Source organism: Nesoenas mayeri, assembly GCF_963082525.1.
Source record: "Nesoenas mayeri genome assembly, chromosome: 3".
Taxonomy (NCBI): domain Eukaryota; kingdom Metazoa; phylum Chordata; class Aves; order Columbiformes; family Columbidae; genus Nesoenas; species Nesoenas mayeri.
In genome coordinates, this window is record NC_137544.1 from 345074 (window position 1) to 360510 (window position 15437).

The following is a 15437-nucleotide window of genomic DNA, read 5'->3' on the forward strand; positions in this document are numbered from 1 at the left end:
GGGCACTGGCGTGTGTAACGAACGTATCAAAGAGAGAGCGGGTGTTCCCCAGAACGTCCCCCGTTCTGATGATTCACGAGCTCAGGGTGGGCTTTGGGCAGGGTCCAGAGCAGCCGTCTCCCAGGTCAGAGCTGAATCCCGGGGGCACCTCGGAGCACGCGGCCCCACAGCAAACCCCACATAAACCCGCCCCACACCCTGCAGGAGAGCGCAGGGAAAGAGCAAAGCCAGGCTTTGTTTTTCTCCCTGTTTATTGTGGCTAACATCAGCAACGCTCACTTGTCAGAAGCAATTTGCTAATTCCATTGCTGTTTGGGCACCGCGCAGCAAACGTCCTCCTCACAAACCAGGTCAGGCTACTCGCTGCTTGTTTTAGAAAACCCCAATTCCGCCCCAGGGCAGGTTAACTCGCGTCTCAGCCGCCCACCTCCAGTACCTCACAACCTCCTTCTGACCAAGCTCAACTCGCTGTGCACACTTTGCAATTATTCTCCTCCTGGTTCTTGAAGAGTTAGAGCAGAAACGGGAGAGGTTACAGGGGCCCTGCAGAGACTAAAAGCCACTTTAACGTTTACTCTCCAGGAAGCGGAATATTTCTTAGGGCGTGTTCATTAGTTGAAAATCAGCAGCTGAGTAGCTAAAAGGGTATTTACAAAGGCCACCAAAAATCCTTTCCAAGAAGGACCGTGTGTGTGTTTTCATTAGTGCATTGAAATGGCATTGCCAGGCACGGGACACAGAGCGCTCGGCACCTCCCCGTCCCATTACTGAGGGTAGAGCTCCACGATCATCGCGTGGCCCTGGAGAGAGAAGGAGAGAACGGTCACCAGAAGGACGAGCTATCAGACACACACCCCAGCGGATGCCCATCTCCTGGCTGGCTGAAGTAACAGAGGAGATGAGAACGCAGAGCTGTTCACTGGGAGAGTCGATGGACAGACAGCACAATGCGCCTCGGCCGAGGCGGCACGGTCCAGCCTGGCACACGCATCCGGCTCTGCCGGGGACAAATGAGGCGTTCGGGGAGGGGGACACGCTGGGACCGGCGCCCTCGGGCTACAGAACTGCCCCCAGTCACCTCCTGGCACAGCCTGTGGGGCTGCGGAACCGCCTCACCCATTGTCCTTGTGAAGATCTCTCTTCCCAAGGTGAGAAGAATGGTGCTCACAAACCACAATTTGGGAACCACCGAATCACAGATGGTTTGGGTGGGAGGGCCCTTCCCAGCCCCCCAAGTCCCCTGCCATGACAGGGACATCTGCACAGCTCAGGCTGCTCAGAGCCCGTCCAGCCTGGCCTGGGATGTCTCAGGGATGGTTCAGCCACCCCCTCTCTGGCCAACCTGGGCCAGGCTCTCACCACCCTCAGCACAAACTATTTCTGCATCATGTCCGGCCTGAACCTCCCTCCTTTAGTTTAAAACCATCACCCCTTGTCCTGTCACAACAGGCCCTGCTCAGAAGTCTGTCCCCCGTTCTGCAGAGGGCCCAGCGCACAGTGGCGTTACCTGCCCTCCCGCGGCACAGGCAGCGACCAGCCCGTACTGCCCGCCCTCCTTCTTCAGCCTGTGGGCAGCGGTGATGACGAGCCGGCAGCCGGTGGCACCGAAGGGATGGCCCAGCGACAGGGAGCCGCCCCAGTTGTTGAACTTGTCCAGAGGAGGAGCTCCGACCTGCAGGAACACACGGTCACCCGTTGCACCCACACCGCCGCACCGCGGCACCGCCAGACCTCCCCGGCCAGCCCAGCCACGAGGCGCCCGGCGGCACGGACCGGCGCCCGGCGGCACGGACCGGCGCCCGGCGGCAGCACAAACCCGCGCAGAGGCTGTGCTGAGCCCCCATGTCCTGGTTTTGTTAAAAACAAGTTTCTCTTTCAGTGAATTTTGCCTGTCAGCTAAATCCTTCATATTAGCTGCATTTTCCTGGAGAACCAGACACATGTTTTGGCAAACCTAGCAATGGAATGCGAGGTTATTGATAAGCACGGATGGACATCTCGCGAGAGGGGCGACGAGAAACAAGTGACCAAGAAACTGACCAACTGTGTATAACATGCCATTCACGTGAATACTTCATATAAAATGGGAGATCACGAGGATCTCGTCCCTTTTCCCTATGGCCGACATTAGGAGAGGACCTTGCTGGTCGTCCCTGTGAACTGAGGCCAGTGACAGGCTGAATCCAGCTCCGGTTGGCTGCAGAGTCCAGTCCAGGACTTCGGGTGCCGGCTCTGCAGCTGCTGAGACTTTCAAGATTGGTTTTGTATATTTTCTATTATTTTCTCTATTCTTATTAGTAGCATTAGTAAAACATCTTTAATTTTTTCCAGCTCTCTTCTCTCTGTCCTCCTCTCCCTCCCGATCGCCTGTGCTGAGTGGGAAGGGGAGAGGGGGAGGGGCAGAAAGGGGGAAGTGGGGGGGGAAGAGGGGGTTAGCAATACGTCCGCCAGGGTTTTATTGTCACCCCGGAATCTTAACCCTCGACACCCCAGCTGTCAGAAAGCACCAGGGCTGAACCTCCCACCCGTGTTAATTCCCTCCGCTCCAACAACCAGTCACGGCTCCACATCTCCACCTCCTGCTGACAGTGGGAACACCGTCGTTCCCAAAGAAACTGCTCGAGTTGGGGTTTGCCAACCCAGAGTTCCAGAGACATCGTGTCTCCTCGTCGAACATAACAAAAGCCCTGCTGTGCAGCGGGGAACTCAATCCGTCCTGAAGTTAAACTCAAGATAAAAACCTCCTGCCTGTGCTCTTACCTTTGACTTTCTGCCCATGTAGTTCTGTGCAAACCAGTCGGAATCCATCGCTTTCAGGTTGGCCAGTATCTGCCCCTGGGAGGGAGGGAGCAGCAATATTAGCAAGGCAAGGGCAGACTCCAAAGAAAGGCTACGGACAGCATGGACAGACAGGAGACACCTCGAGAGCAGCTGCAGCCAGCGCAACAAATGCATCTGACAGGACCAGCCCTGTTAGTCAACATGAGCTCAGCCTGAGTGAGAAAAACACGCTGTCCAAGGAACAGGCGCCCCAGGACAGCAGCGCAGATCCCCGGTGAGCAGGTGATGTACACAAGCGGTTTCTTTCACACAGGGCCTTGGGAAAGCAAGATACTCTTTGTGTGTTACTTTACCAGAATCTGTATTTCTTTGGTGACTTCAAGCAACACAAGCCACTCTCAGCATGCACTGTGTCAATGTAAAATGGTTACATATTTAAAATACATACGGTACGTATCTACAGACATAAAGGCAGAATAATACCCTATCTACATTTAGTGACGGTCTCAACAAGAGCTCTCAGCAACACAGAACAGAGCAGCATGTTACAGCTCGGGGCACTCTCAGCACTCCCAGCACTTACAGCAAAAGCTTCGTGGAATTCGAAGACATCGATGTCGGCCAAGCTCAGACCAGCCTTCTCCAGCACCTTGGGAGTGGCGTACGTGGGGCTGGGGAAGAGCCAAGGAACAGGAGATCTGCGTTAATGCTTCCTCTCATCATCATCCCCTTTTCCCACAGCGACCACATTATGTCCCTGCTCTCCAGGGTCCGCCTGCCCCGCTCCAACTGAAACACGACCCCCAGAACTACTGTGAGTGCCCCGGGGGAGGAGACCGAGGCGGGACTCGTTCCTGGGGATCAATATGGAAAGGGGCAGTGTCAGGAGGATGGAGCCAGGCTCTGCTGGTGACAACCAGGGACAGGACAAGGGGCAATGGGTGCAAACTGGAACACAGGAGGTTCCAGTGAAATAGGAGAAGCAACTTGTTGGGGTGAGGGTGTCAGAGCCTGGCCCAGGCTGCCCAGGGGGTTGTGGAGTCTCCTTCTGTGCAGACATTCCAACCCGCCTGGACACCTTCCTGTGTAACCTCATCTGGGTGTTCCTGCTCCATGGGGGATTGCACTGGGTGGGCTTTCCAGGGCCCTCCAAGCCCTGGCACTCTGGGGTTCTGTGAGATCGGGGTGAGGATTTCTGCCCTAGCGCTCTCCCACGCGAGCCGGCTCCCTCTGTCGAGTCACAGCTCACACACCGGCTCTCCCCCCTTTCTGAGAGGCCACAAGAGACGTAAGAGCTCACGAGACGCTTCCCAAAAATGAAACATGTCAGGCACATCAAGGCTGTTGCGCCAGGACAGACTGTCAGGGGATGATCCCGATCAGCGCCACCTACCCCAGCAGCAGCTGGTCCTTCGGATCCTGGGACACGTACACAAAGTCCCTGCACGGGAGAAACACCGTCAGTAACAGAAAGAGCAGCAGAAGGAAGCCAGAGCAGGGCTCAGCGGCCGCGCACAGCCGCCCCTTTCTACCTCAGGTAGGCCTTCGGTTTGTATCCCATGGCCAGAGCCTTCTCCTCGGACATGAGCAGAACTGCCGACGCACCGTCCGTCTGGAGGAGCAGAAAGCCCATGAGGTCACTGTGCAAGCACACCCGCACAAAGCACCGCGACGGCCCTCCCGACGCAGCCGGAGCGGACCCGAGAGACCGCAGCGGACCCGAGAGACCGCAGCTCCCGCACACTGCGGGAGCGTTGATCTGCTGGGGGCAGGAACGCCGTACAGAGGGATCCGCCCGGCTGGATCGATGGGCTGAGGCCACTCGTCTGAGGGTCACCAAGGCCAAGTGCGGGTCCCGTGCTTGGGTCACAACAACCCCATGGACGCTGCAGCTGGGGAGGAGCAGCTGGAAAAGGCCCTGGGGGTGCTGGTGCCAGCGGCTGAACGTGAGGCAGCGTGTGCCCAGGGGCCAAGAGGCCACAGCACCCTGGCTGGTGCCAGCACTGGGGTGGCCAGCAGCCCCAGGGCAGCGACCGTCCCTGCGCTGGGACCCGGGGAGCCGCAGGGTACAGCAGACACGCAGCTCGCGGTGCCGGGAAGGCGCGTTACCAGGAAGGAGGAGTTGGCAGCGGTGACAGTTCCGTACGGCTTGACAAAGGCCGGCTTCAGCTTCCCCATCTGCTCCATGGAGGAGGGACGGACCCCGTTATCTTTGGTTACTGTTTCTTTGCCTGTTGATGGAAAAACAAACCAAAGCCCAAAGAATGAAGGTAGGAAAGCCAGTGGTAAACCTGAGTTTGCAGTTCAGGAGTCCGGGGAAAAACACCAAATCAAACCCTGTGTTTTTTGTGAGATGTGGGAGGACGAAAAAAGGGAAAACCACTCATGGTATCAGGATATTTAACATGGCTAAGAAACCAGCACTTAAAAATAGAAGCTATGTTACTTTATCCCTCAAGACCATAAAAATGAAGCACTGCACTCTATTTACTGTAAGAAAACACTGCATGGAAAACCCAGCTGATAAAAGAACTGAAATTCAGATTATAAAGCCTAAATTGGACAACTGGGCCTAAGTCAGTATACATTTATGTGCCGGATTTTGAGGCAGTAAAAGCACTGGGAAGAACCCAATACACGTGTCTTCATCTTGGTGTAGTTGACAGAAAGTACCAATTTTAGCGTATAGATTGTATGTAACTGTGGATCTATGAACGTGAGGTCTGTCTAGGAAACCAACCACAGAGCAGAAGCGCCCAGAATTAGCGGGGTTACACCAGCCGCTGGCGGACGAGGGCAGAAAGAGGCCGCAGCGCTCTGCCGCGCACGTCCCGTTCCAGCGCCTCCCACCCAGCGCCTGCTCTACCAGACAAGGATTTGATCCGGTTTTGGGGTGAACGACGGGTCCTCCTGCCGGACCGGCAGAGCAGGGGGGTTCCGGGCCAACCGTGCTGACTTCCCTTGTGACAAAATTTAGATACACAAGGATATTTTTATATATTTAGATACGCATGTTTAGAAACATCCTCCTATGTCAGCAGTCTTCCAGGGAAACAGCAAACGAGAGACTCCAAATCCGCAGGATACCCAGAATGTTAGGAATCTGACCCCAGTACTTTCCCCGCTTCTCTAATCAAGTGTTTCCTTATGGAACCGGCGCACTGTAGCAACGAAAGGCGCGTGCTGTGACCTGGCACTTTGAAGGGCACCACGTCGAGCAGCAGGCCGTCGTCCTGGGCTTTCTTGGCCAGCGTGTGCGACCGCAGCGCGTACTCGTCCTGCTCCCGCCGGGACACGGCGAAGGCGGCGGCCAGGCGGTCGGCCGAGTGCCCCATGGTCTCGCTGGTGGAGAACTCCGCCACGGCCGGCAGCTGCAACACAGCACAACCGCGTCAGCGCGCGGAACCCCGGCCCGGCGCTCCGCACAGCCCCCCAGGTCACCCAGCAGAGCAGTCAGCGCCGGAGCCGTGCGCGCAGGAACCACGCCGGAAGCGACCTGGTCCAAGTCTTAGAGGAGCCACCACTTGCGAAGATTTTAGAAAAAAACGGGTAAAAATGAGGTCCAGACTGCAGCCGCCTCCGGGGGCTCCAGAAGCGCACTGATCTGCACACGCAGACGAGGCGCAGCCCCCGGTGCTGTTCACGCTCCCCCAGGAAGGGTGACCGGGCTGTTTGCACCAAGGTGACACAGCACGTCCCGGGACCTGAAAACTCCTTGTCAAACACCTCTTCAAGCAAAACCAGAGGCAGCGACCGAGCTCTGCTTCGCTTCTATTCCTCCAGCAGCACGCAGAAAAGCCCTGTACGCACCTGCGCCTGCAGCGCTCGTGTCTTGCGGGGAGCCCGGACCTCATTGCTGTGTGCTCCCTGTGCCGCGCACCCTGTGCCGCGCTCCCTGTGCCGCGCTCCTGCGCGCGGCCGGCAGCACGGATGTGGCGCTCGGTGGTGCTGAGGAGGAAAGTGCTTTTCCTTCCCAGCATCACTACATCATAATTCACCTCTCTCACGGCCTCCATGACACCAAACAACAGTTGAATTAATATACTGAGGGTGCTTCTCTCTGATATTAAGGATGTCATTTCTATTATTTCAGGAACACATTTTTTTCTGTCCCTTTAGGACCCTTGTGTAAGTTTTTTTCCCTTTTATGGGAAAAAGCTTCTACTTTGTAGTGCCCAGCAGTTCGTGCAGGAGTTGCAGAAGGAGAGGGAAGTTTTGAAATAAGTTGGGTTTACTGAAGACCAACACGTAAGAATAAATGCAGAGAGCCATGAATGCTGCGCGATGCATCATCCACTGCAGTTTTAACCACGTGCATCCAATAAAGCGAGCCCCAGGCAGCCAGCTCTCCCTTTTTAAATCCTCTCTGTTGAGGTTAAAAAAATGACCTAAGTCAACTTGTTTTACACCTTATCAAACTGTTTCACACGTTATAAAGCTTAAATATCTAAACGCTGGGAAAAAAATTACCTCGGGAGCAAAGTAGTCGGGGCGGATTTTGGAAATCAGAGCCAGCTTTTGGCCCAAGGTCTTGGCTCGGTTCAGGGTCAGCATCGTCTTCCTCATCTTCCTGCTGTGCCGGATGGGAACGTCCGACATCAACTCCACGCCCCCCGCCACGACGACGTCGCACTGTCCAGCTGCGATCAGACCCACGCCTGCCAGCGACAGGAGACTCCCGTGAGAGACAAGGGACAAGGGACACGGGCCCTGGCAGCGACGTGGATACGACACTTATTTCCTCCTCCAGCCCCTGGTTTTGGCCGAGTTATACAACACGTGCTTAACAGAGACCGGGCAGGTTGAACAGGTGTCCTGAATCACACTCGTTTTGGAACTCGCTTCCACTTCTCTTGGTCACGCACAAACAGTATCCCCGGTGACTCAGGCTTTGTGCTCTGTTTAGGCCAAGTCAAAGCTGAAAGCAGCCTGGAAGGCAGCAACTCGCTTATCAAGTCTTCACCTCCTGAGCTAACAACTGAGCAGAGGCTATCGCTGAACACAAAGGGTGTCAGGCCGCTGCGGGGCTGCAGCAGACACTCCATTCGCATCATATTTTGTTGGTTCAGAAACCATTTCCTTGCATTCCAGAATCTTTTGGGATGCTTACTTATAATCACTAAGCCGTGCAAGTGAGATGAGGGATGGAGAGCTGCCGAGTTCGGTCTCAAACCCCCCGCTGGCTGCTCCAGGGACATACCTGTGGTCATAGCCTGGTTTGAAGAAATGCAAGCCATGGTGACGGTGTGGGCCGGCGTTTTGTCAGAGAAGCCCGCTCCCAGGGCAGCCTGCAAGCAACAAAGAGCGACTGTTATAACCCGCGTGTGCTGCTCCGGGGGCCAGAGCTCCCTCCCGCCCTTGGCGGACTAAGCTCAGAATAAGTATTAACACCTGGAGTTTTCCCTCGGGCAGCCACCGCAGCAGCTCTTCCCCTCTCAGGCTGGCAACAGGAGCGGCTGCCGGGCTCTCGGTTGTGTTATACAGACAGTCGCTGGCCCCTCGTTAACAGAGGGACAAACTAATCACACACCTCAGCATTTCAAAAGAGCTTTCAACTACTTGACCTCATCTTTGTTTCACCTTAATTGCAAAGGCGGCATGTGTAAGGAGTTACTCAGACCCGTCTGTCCGAAGTGCCGTGACTTGTTTTGCACAGAACAGCGTTCGCACGGCAGCGTCTCGCCGGACCCGCCTGAGAGCAAAGCCTCCCACGCCGGGAGAGCCGTGCGCAGCGAGACCTTCCCTAGTTGGGACGTGGCCAACTGGTTTAAAGTTCAACAGTTGTTGCCGAGTTAAAATTACACAGAGCCTCATCTGACTGGCAGGTGACCAAAGCAAGTATCTGCATACGCCAGGCTACAGCCGCGCAACCTCCGCGTCCTCCCGGCCCAGGTTACGTCACGGCTTCGCCTGGTTGCAGAGAACAACAGCACAGGCTCCAGATTACAGAAAATCACATGCTGCCGCTGTAACGTTATGCAGGGGACAAGGTTCTTTCTGTGTGACACGCGAATTGTGCTTTCTGACTGCCAGAAAACAGGGCAGCCCGGCTACTCCATCTCGGGTCCTTCAAAAGCTGCATCTGACCGGCCAACTAAAACAAATGAATACCAGAGCACAGCGGTTCATCAGAGCATGCTCCCGGCCTCTCAGGCACTTGGGACACACCAGCATTTGAGTCCAACTGGTAGTTAAGAGTGACCAGCAGTCATTAACAAACGCTTCCCTTTGGGGAAGAATCAAGCAGAGGCTTCCCAGCACTCAAATGCACTTGATCTGTGGCAGATTCCAATAGGAGGCACAGTCCCACACAGTTATTTCACAGAAAACACTGCACAACAGTTCAAGCTCCCGAATAATGTTTAAATGAACCATAATGATGGAATGTTTCTTTTGCAAATGTTTGCCATCTCCATGCCAGCTGCAGAAATCAGCCCCGCAGGGGAGAGGCTGCACGGAACCCACCTCTCTGGCAACGTTACTGGTTTTCACCTCCTGGATGACGGTGCCATAAACGATGTAATCAACGACATCGCGAGGGACGCTGGTCCGGTTCAGCAAGCCCCTGAGGAGATCAGAACAAACACAACTCGTGCCGCGTCAGCAATAACCTGGTCACAGTCCCCAAACGTCGTCTTTCACCAGCTTGGCTGCAGAACAAGCTGCATCTTCTGCCCCCGCTCCACAAGGAATCTTGTGTGCGTGTGTATTTAATGACTGTATGATAAGACTGCAAATAATCACGGTGATAACATCAGTCTAAAGGATGACATGATTTCATGAAACCAACTGCTCTACCCCCTCCTCGCGCTCCGAAGTGGCTGTCAGTATCTCCCCCGGTTTGGAGTGTTCTGACATAACAATTACAGGCAGAAGGAAGTAACTTAGGGAGTGACGAGGCAAGTCCCCTTTGGTGCAGGAACCACCTGAAACTTCAGCAGACGCACAGAAAGTGAGCGGTGCGTTTTCAGAGTCCGTTAGAAAACCCCGCACAGTGCGCCAGAACACCCTGACGAACACGCAAGCCCCACTGCGGGCAGAGATTTAAGGCCAGTGGGGTTCAAATGGAGTGTTGAGCACTACAAAGCAAAAATGAGACTAAAGGCATCTCAACCAATAACTTCTGTTCTACAGCACATTAACCCCGCAAAGCCCAGGACGCGGCCCCGGCACCGCTGACACGGTGCCGGTCAGTGAACCAGCCTGCGTCAGCTACACGCGGCGTTCAGATCTGGCACGACTGCACCTAAACTCACTGTCCTTCCGTGGGCCTCAATCCCCTTTCCCCCAGTAAATTCTCACATCTCAACAGCGCCTTGTCCTCTGCCCCACAGGCAGAGCCGCTGCTAACGACCCACGGCTTTGTCAAACCCCCGCAGAACGGCAGGGACAGCCAACGCGACAGAATTAGCTTTTATTCTCATTGCCACTGGTTTGCTCTGAATTGCCCAGATGGTTTTTCGCTGAACTCTGAGCACACCCCAACAGCAGCTCCAGTCTCTGCATTAAGAAAACTAGTCAGAATTCAAACTAATGAAAATGTGTCAAACAGGACGGCAATGCGTAACAACACCCTTTACACAAGCCTCTAGTAAACCCCACTGCTTAAGCCACCTACTAATGCAATGCCAGACCATGAAAAATGAGGCACCTGGTTCATATCATTCAGAGACAAAGACAAAGCCTTGGCTTCCAGATCTGTTGAAGCCACCAACACTGGGATCCCAGCAGCAAAACAAGAGAGTTTTCTGGGCCGTTCTGGTATTCTATATACTTACTGCAGTGCAGCTCTTGCTAAGTCATGTGGCATAAGATCCGCATACCTGGAAGGTAAAGAAGAGAGGCAGAAACTTAGGGGTGTCAAAAACTGATCGAGACGTCTGTGCCACCGCTGTGGGCGCAGCTCAGCAGCAGAGAACCGGTGACACGGCAGCAACGCTGCACTGCATTTATAGTCCTGTAAATTACATTAAAAATTTGAGGAATAAATGGTTTGTGCTGAGGGTGGTGAGAGCCTGGCCCAGGTTCCCAGAGAGGTGGTGGCTGAACCATCCCTGAGACATCCCAGGCCAGGCTGGACGGGGTCTGAGCAGCCTGAGCTGTGCAGATGTCCCTGTCATGGCAGGGGGCTGGGGGGCTGGGAAGGTCCTTCAACACAAACCGTCCTGTGATAAGCAAACATTTCAAACCTTGGGTTGTGAAGACTCTGTGTACAGGTCAACACACAAGGGTCGTACTAAAAACACCCAAAAGCAGCAGTAACAGAGTAACAAAATCCCCCACCCACCCTAAGGTTAGGCCTGGTCCTAATTCAGCCGTGAATCTGGTGTCAGCACAAGCAGATTCTCTGCACCTGTCCTGCTGGTTTTGTGAAACTCTTTATCTCTCTAGTTCACCAACATCCTCTAGACGTGCAGTGTGCACCCTCCTTCTTCTTGGAATTCATATACATCGGCAAACTTCTCCAAATCACGTTTTTTTATTAGGGAAGCTGGAATAACTGAAGCAGTCTAACTCGCTGTCATCTCAGTACTTCTAGGCATTAGAGTAACTACATTTAAATGAACAAGACAACAGTTTCCATAAAGATTCTACTACTAACCAAGTCAGCATCTATTTTCTTCTTATTTTATACTTACGTGGTGCCAGACTGCAAAAACGGAATACGGACGCCCTCTACCACAACGATGTTCTTCACGCCACTTTTGGCTAAGGTCTTCTTGGTCTTAGGCTGGACTGCTAAGAGAGGAGTGATATTAACGAAAACACTGCAAGCTTGAAATCAGAGCCTGTAAGAACTAGTAGGAAACTAGGGAAATTGCTCTCTTTTGGTGCCTGGGACAAATGCAGAGCAGGTAGGACACCTGGGCTGCAATCCTGCCTCTGGCTGGTGCATCATGTAAACTGTGAGAAATGAGGTAACAACTCAGTATGTGCCCCTTCAGTGAGAGATTCACCTCCAGCTCCACTGAGGCCACAGCACAGCCGAGAGCAAAGGCACCAAACCGCCAGCCTGTCGGCACTGACGCTGCAGGAAGAGACAGCGCTGAGGCTGCCGCAGAGCTCACGCAGGGACGAGCTGGAGCAGATCCACAGCCTGAGTGAGATCTGTCACTTGGGGAGCAGCAAGGACTGCAAACAGCACCCCATCTTCCACAGGAACAGCCTATACATTGGTCAACAGCGGCTGAACACGAGCCAGCGTGTGCCCAGGGGACAAGAGGCCACAGCATCCTGGCTGGTCCCAGCACTGGTGTGGCCAGCAGGCCCAGGGCAGCGACCGTCCCCGTGCTGGGACCTGGGGAGGCCAAACCACCAACCCTGGGGCAGTTCTGGGCCCCTCACGCCAAGAAAGGCCTTGAGGTGCTGGAGCGAGTGCAGAGAAGGGAACGGAGCTGGTGAGGGGCTGGAGCACAAGTGTGATGGAGCGGCTGAGGGACCTGGGGGTTCAGCTGGAGAACAGGAGCTGAGGGGAGACCTTCTGATCTCTGACCTGCCTGAAAGGAGCTTGGAGCCAGGGGGGTCGGGCTCTGCTCCTCAGGAACAAGCGCCAGGAGCACAGGAAACGGCCTCAAGTTGCCCAGGGGAGGGTGAGGTTGGATCTGGGGAACGATTGGGCACAGTAAAGACAAGATAACTCAAGGTAAACCAAAACCCAGTTCTAGAAGTCAACTGACTTGCACTTCTGCAGGGAAGCAGCAGCAAGAACAGTGCACAGAGCTGCTCTGGGTAACTTGCTGCTTCTCCATAAGGTCTCGGAGCACCTCGGGTTCAAGCCAAACCACGTCACGATACAGCATCGTTCATCCGGCTGCTGTCAGAGCTCTGCTGGAGCAATGACAATTTCCTAATGCCATCAGGCCTGCAAATTTTAGTGGGCACACATGGCAGCACGGGGCAGCTCCTTTTACAAGCCAGAAAAGGACAAAACTCACAAAAGCAGATTAAGTCCAGCTAAATACTGTGCTCAAGCAAGCGTGAGCAGCAGGATGACGCTCCCACGCTGTGCCTGGGTTACAGAAGGCTCCCTGTGCAAAGCCAAGGGGACGAGGGGAGCTGCTGCCGAGACCAGCTTCCAAAATCCAGGCAGCTCAAAGCGTTACTGTCACCTGAGCCACCTCCCCAGCAAATCCCAGAATGCCAGATCACCCTGACCGCTTGTAACGGCCACAGCTTAACACCCCGCAGCGCCGCGTGTGCAGCAGCTGCACCGAGACCCGAGCCTCTTGCTGGTCCCACCGCCAGTTCCACAAGATTCTCCTGGCCAGGGACAGTCCCCTCCCCTCTGGGCAAGCGGTCTGGTTATGGCAGTTTGTAAACCCGAGTTCAGTCTCTCTGCCTAGGTTCTAGAAATAGCCGCCCGTCAGGTGATGGTGGGGTGAGCTGTGGGCTGGGCACGGCTGCGGGCAGCCAGGGACACGCGGGGACACGCGGACTCCGCTGCACACAGGGGTTTGCCCCGAGCTGTAACTGCCTGCAGCTCAAGAGGGGCACTGGCACTGAGGCAGCCTGCGCTGCCCTTCTGAGAGTTCTGTCAAATGAGACTCCGGACACGGGAGGTGGCTTCAAGACCAGTCTTTTCTAGCACAGACCCCGTGAGACTCCTGGTGTTTTCACTTTACCTGCAGCTTGTAACTGGGAAGAGCAGCTGAGCGATCGAGCAACTGAAAAACATGACATGAAAAAACAAGGTCTGTCAAACATGAAGTGTTAAAAACATTCCTGCTTTCCATAAGAACTGTTAAAAAAAAATAAGATAATGTTACAGTAAGACAACTCCACCCGAACATCTCTGAGATATTTTTAGTTTGCTCTGTTCATAAAAATGACACAGTTCATACCACCTCTTAACAGGAGATTCTTCCACATCTGGTGTGGGAAGGGAAAAATAGGACAATAATGGAATTAGCAATTAAAAAAATAAACCAAGATTGTAATTTGCAAGTTGATAACAGAACACAGATTCAGATACCAGCATCCTTTCCAAACCCAACACTTGAACCAGAACTTCATGTCTTACCAATTCAAGCTTTTAATAAACGTAAAGGTACTTACAGATCCTGGCAGCCCATGCTGAGGACGCAGGGAGGTTTCTGATGGCGTTGGTCAGCATGGAACTCATTTTGGTATCTAGAGAGATGGAGAAAGACCGGTATTAGTCCACCCTGGTCTACTTGGAACAACTTCAAGGTAAGCGATCGGCCTGCTTCACGCAGAGCCAAGCAAGTGAAGAAACAGAGGCTGCTCCAAGGGCAGAGAATTGGTTCCTATTACACCTTTTGAACAGAATCTAGCACAGGAGTAGTGCGGCTTGTGACTGTGGCCTGCAACTGTCCCTGTAAATAAACCCTGACTCCCCCAGTGACCCAGCACACTTTCTGCTTGCCCTCCCTAACTGTTCCACCGCTTCCCTCGGAAAACTGTCCCGGTGCCCGGCCAGTGTCGCTGCCAGCGTGACTCTCCTGGCACGCTCTCCTGGGCACAATGTCACCCCGCCACCCTCTTTTCAGCCGCCGATGCCGACCTCGGTAACTTCCCTTGGGCACCCCCACAGGAAGGAGAACAAGATGGAATCCGCTGCTCTAAAAACTTCCTCTGTACTTTTCCCAAAGCTCCTTCCAAACCAGGGTTTCCCTAAGAACAAATGCTCCTCTGCAGTTTTTATTGCCCGGGACAAAACAGAGTCCCCACAGCTCCAGTTCTTTGGCTGCTTCACAGCAACGTCCACCTCGCTCTGCCACGCTTCTAGCGCTCAAGCTAAGAGCGCTCTCTTCACCAAAAATATACGCGTTTGAGTCGCGAGCTCAGCACACGCGGGCGCCGCAGCTTCTCAAAGCCCAGCACACGCTGCCAGCCCTTCCGCTTCTCCAGCTCACACGGGTGACGCGCCACGCGATGCTCCTCAGCCCCACCGCGCCGGCCACGCTGCCACGCACGAACCCAGCCCCGCAAAGGCCCAGAAACAGCTCTGCCCTGCCCGAACGGTTCCTCAGCGGGCCCGGCCCCGAGCCCCGCGCAGCCCGGTCACATCCCCCCGCAACAGGCGCCCTCCGCACACGGGCACGGCTCGGCTGCTCCCCGGGACCCCCGCACGCACCGCTCCGGCCGCAGCTCCCGCAGAGCCGCCGCAGCCCCGCGTGCCCCGGACACCGCCGGACACACACCCGTGCGCCCACAGCCGCCCGCGACCCCGCGCTGCGCCCGCTCCCCCACGGCCCCGCAGAGCCCAGGGCCGCCCCGCAGCGCACACGGGCCGCCCCCCGGTGCACGCTCACAGGGCCCCGTTAGACCCCCCGAATTCACCAACACCCTCCCTCGCGCTCCCGTCCCTCTCGTACAGCACACCTCGCTGCCCCTCCAACCGGGATTGGGACGCCGGCCACTCCCCAGCCCAGCGCCCAGCGCCTGCCGCCCCCCGGAGCCCCCGGGACCCGCCGCCCCCCGGAGCCCCGGCCGCCCCGCACCTCCGCCCGCGCCGGCACCGCCCCGCTCTGCCGCCGCCGCCACTGCCCGCCGCGCCGCCACTCAGCAAGGGCCCCGCGCCCGCCCCGCTCGCCGGGCTGCCCAACAGCCCGCCTGAGGGACGCCGCCCGTCCCTCAACCCCTGCTCGCTCTCTTCTGCTCCCTTGCCCGCAGCTGACGCTCGGCACGGACGA

General features: G+C 55.5%; 1 protein-coding gene across 4 annotated transcripts; it reads right to left on the reverse strand.

Annotated features, from left to right (window-relative positions):
• Positions 1 to 251: 251 nt before the first annotated feature.
• On the reverse strand, positions 252 to 15277 carry HADHB (hydroxyacyl-CoA dehydrogenase trifunctional multienzyme complex subunit beta). Of its 4 annotated transcripts, none has more exons than XM_080341074.1 (16): positions 15246 to 15277; positions 13837 to 13911; positions 13404 to 13445; positions 11421 to 11517; positions 10560 to 10604; positions 9247 to 9346; positions 7982 to 8069; positions 7252 to 7439; positions 5972 to 6152; positions 4891 to 5012; positions 4314 to 4393; positions 4175 to 4222; positions 3365 to 3452; positions 2761 to 2835; positions 1508 to 1672; positions 252 to 800 (listed from the first exon to the last, which is right to left on the reverse strand). In XM_080341074.1, the coding sequence occupies exons 2-16, from the start codon at positions 13901 to 13903 to the stop codon at positions 765 to 767; spliced, it is 1422 nt and encodes a 473-aa protein (XP_080197200.1). In that variant the 5' UTR covers positions 13904 to 13911; positions 15246 to 15277; the 3' UTR covers positions 252 to 764. The 4 variants fall into 4 exon arrangements, with proteins under 4 accessions (XP_080197200.1, XP_080197198.1, XP_080197199.1 ...); XM_080341072.1 differs by having other exon boundaries at positions 11421 to 11520; XM_080341073.1 differs by lacking the exon at positions 15246 to 15277 and adding an exon at positions 15127 to 15185 and having other exon boundaries at positions 11421 to 11520.
• Positions 15278 to 15437: the final 160 nt, after the last annotated feature.

Excerpts from the sequence above, each read along its gene's own strand:
- HADHB (XM_080341072.1), bottom strand. The coding sequence starts at position 13,903 with ATGAGTTCCATGCTGACCAACGCCATCAGAAACCTCCCTGCGTCCTCA. Across the intron at positions 3,453-4,174 it reads AAGGACCAGCTGCTGCTGGG|CCCCACGTACGCCACTCCCA; the intron begins GTAGGTGGCGCT and ends GCTCTTCCCCAG. Across the intron at positions 1,673-2,760 it reads ACATGGGCAGAAAGTCAAAG|GTCGGAGCTCCTCCTCTGGA; the intron begins GTAAGAGCACAG and ends GTGTTCCTGCAG.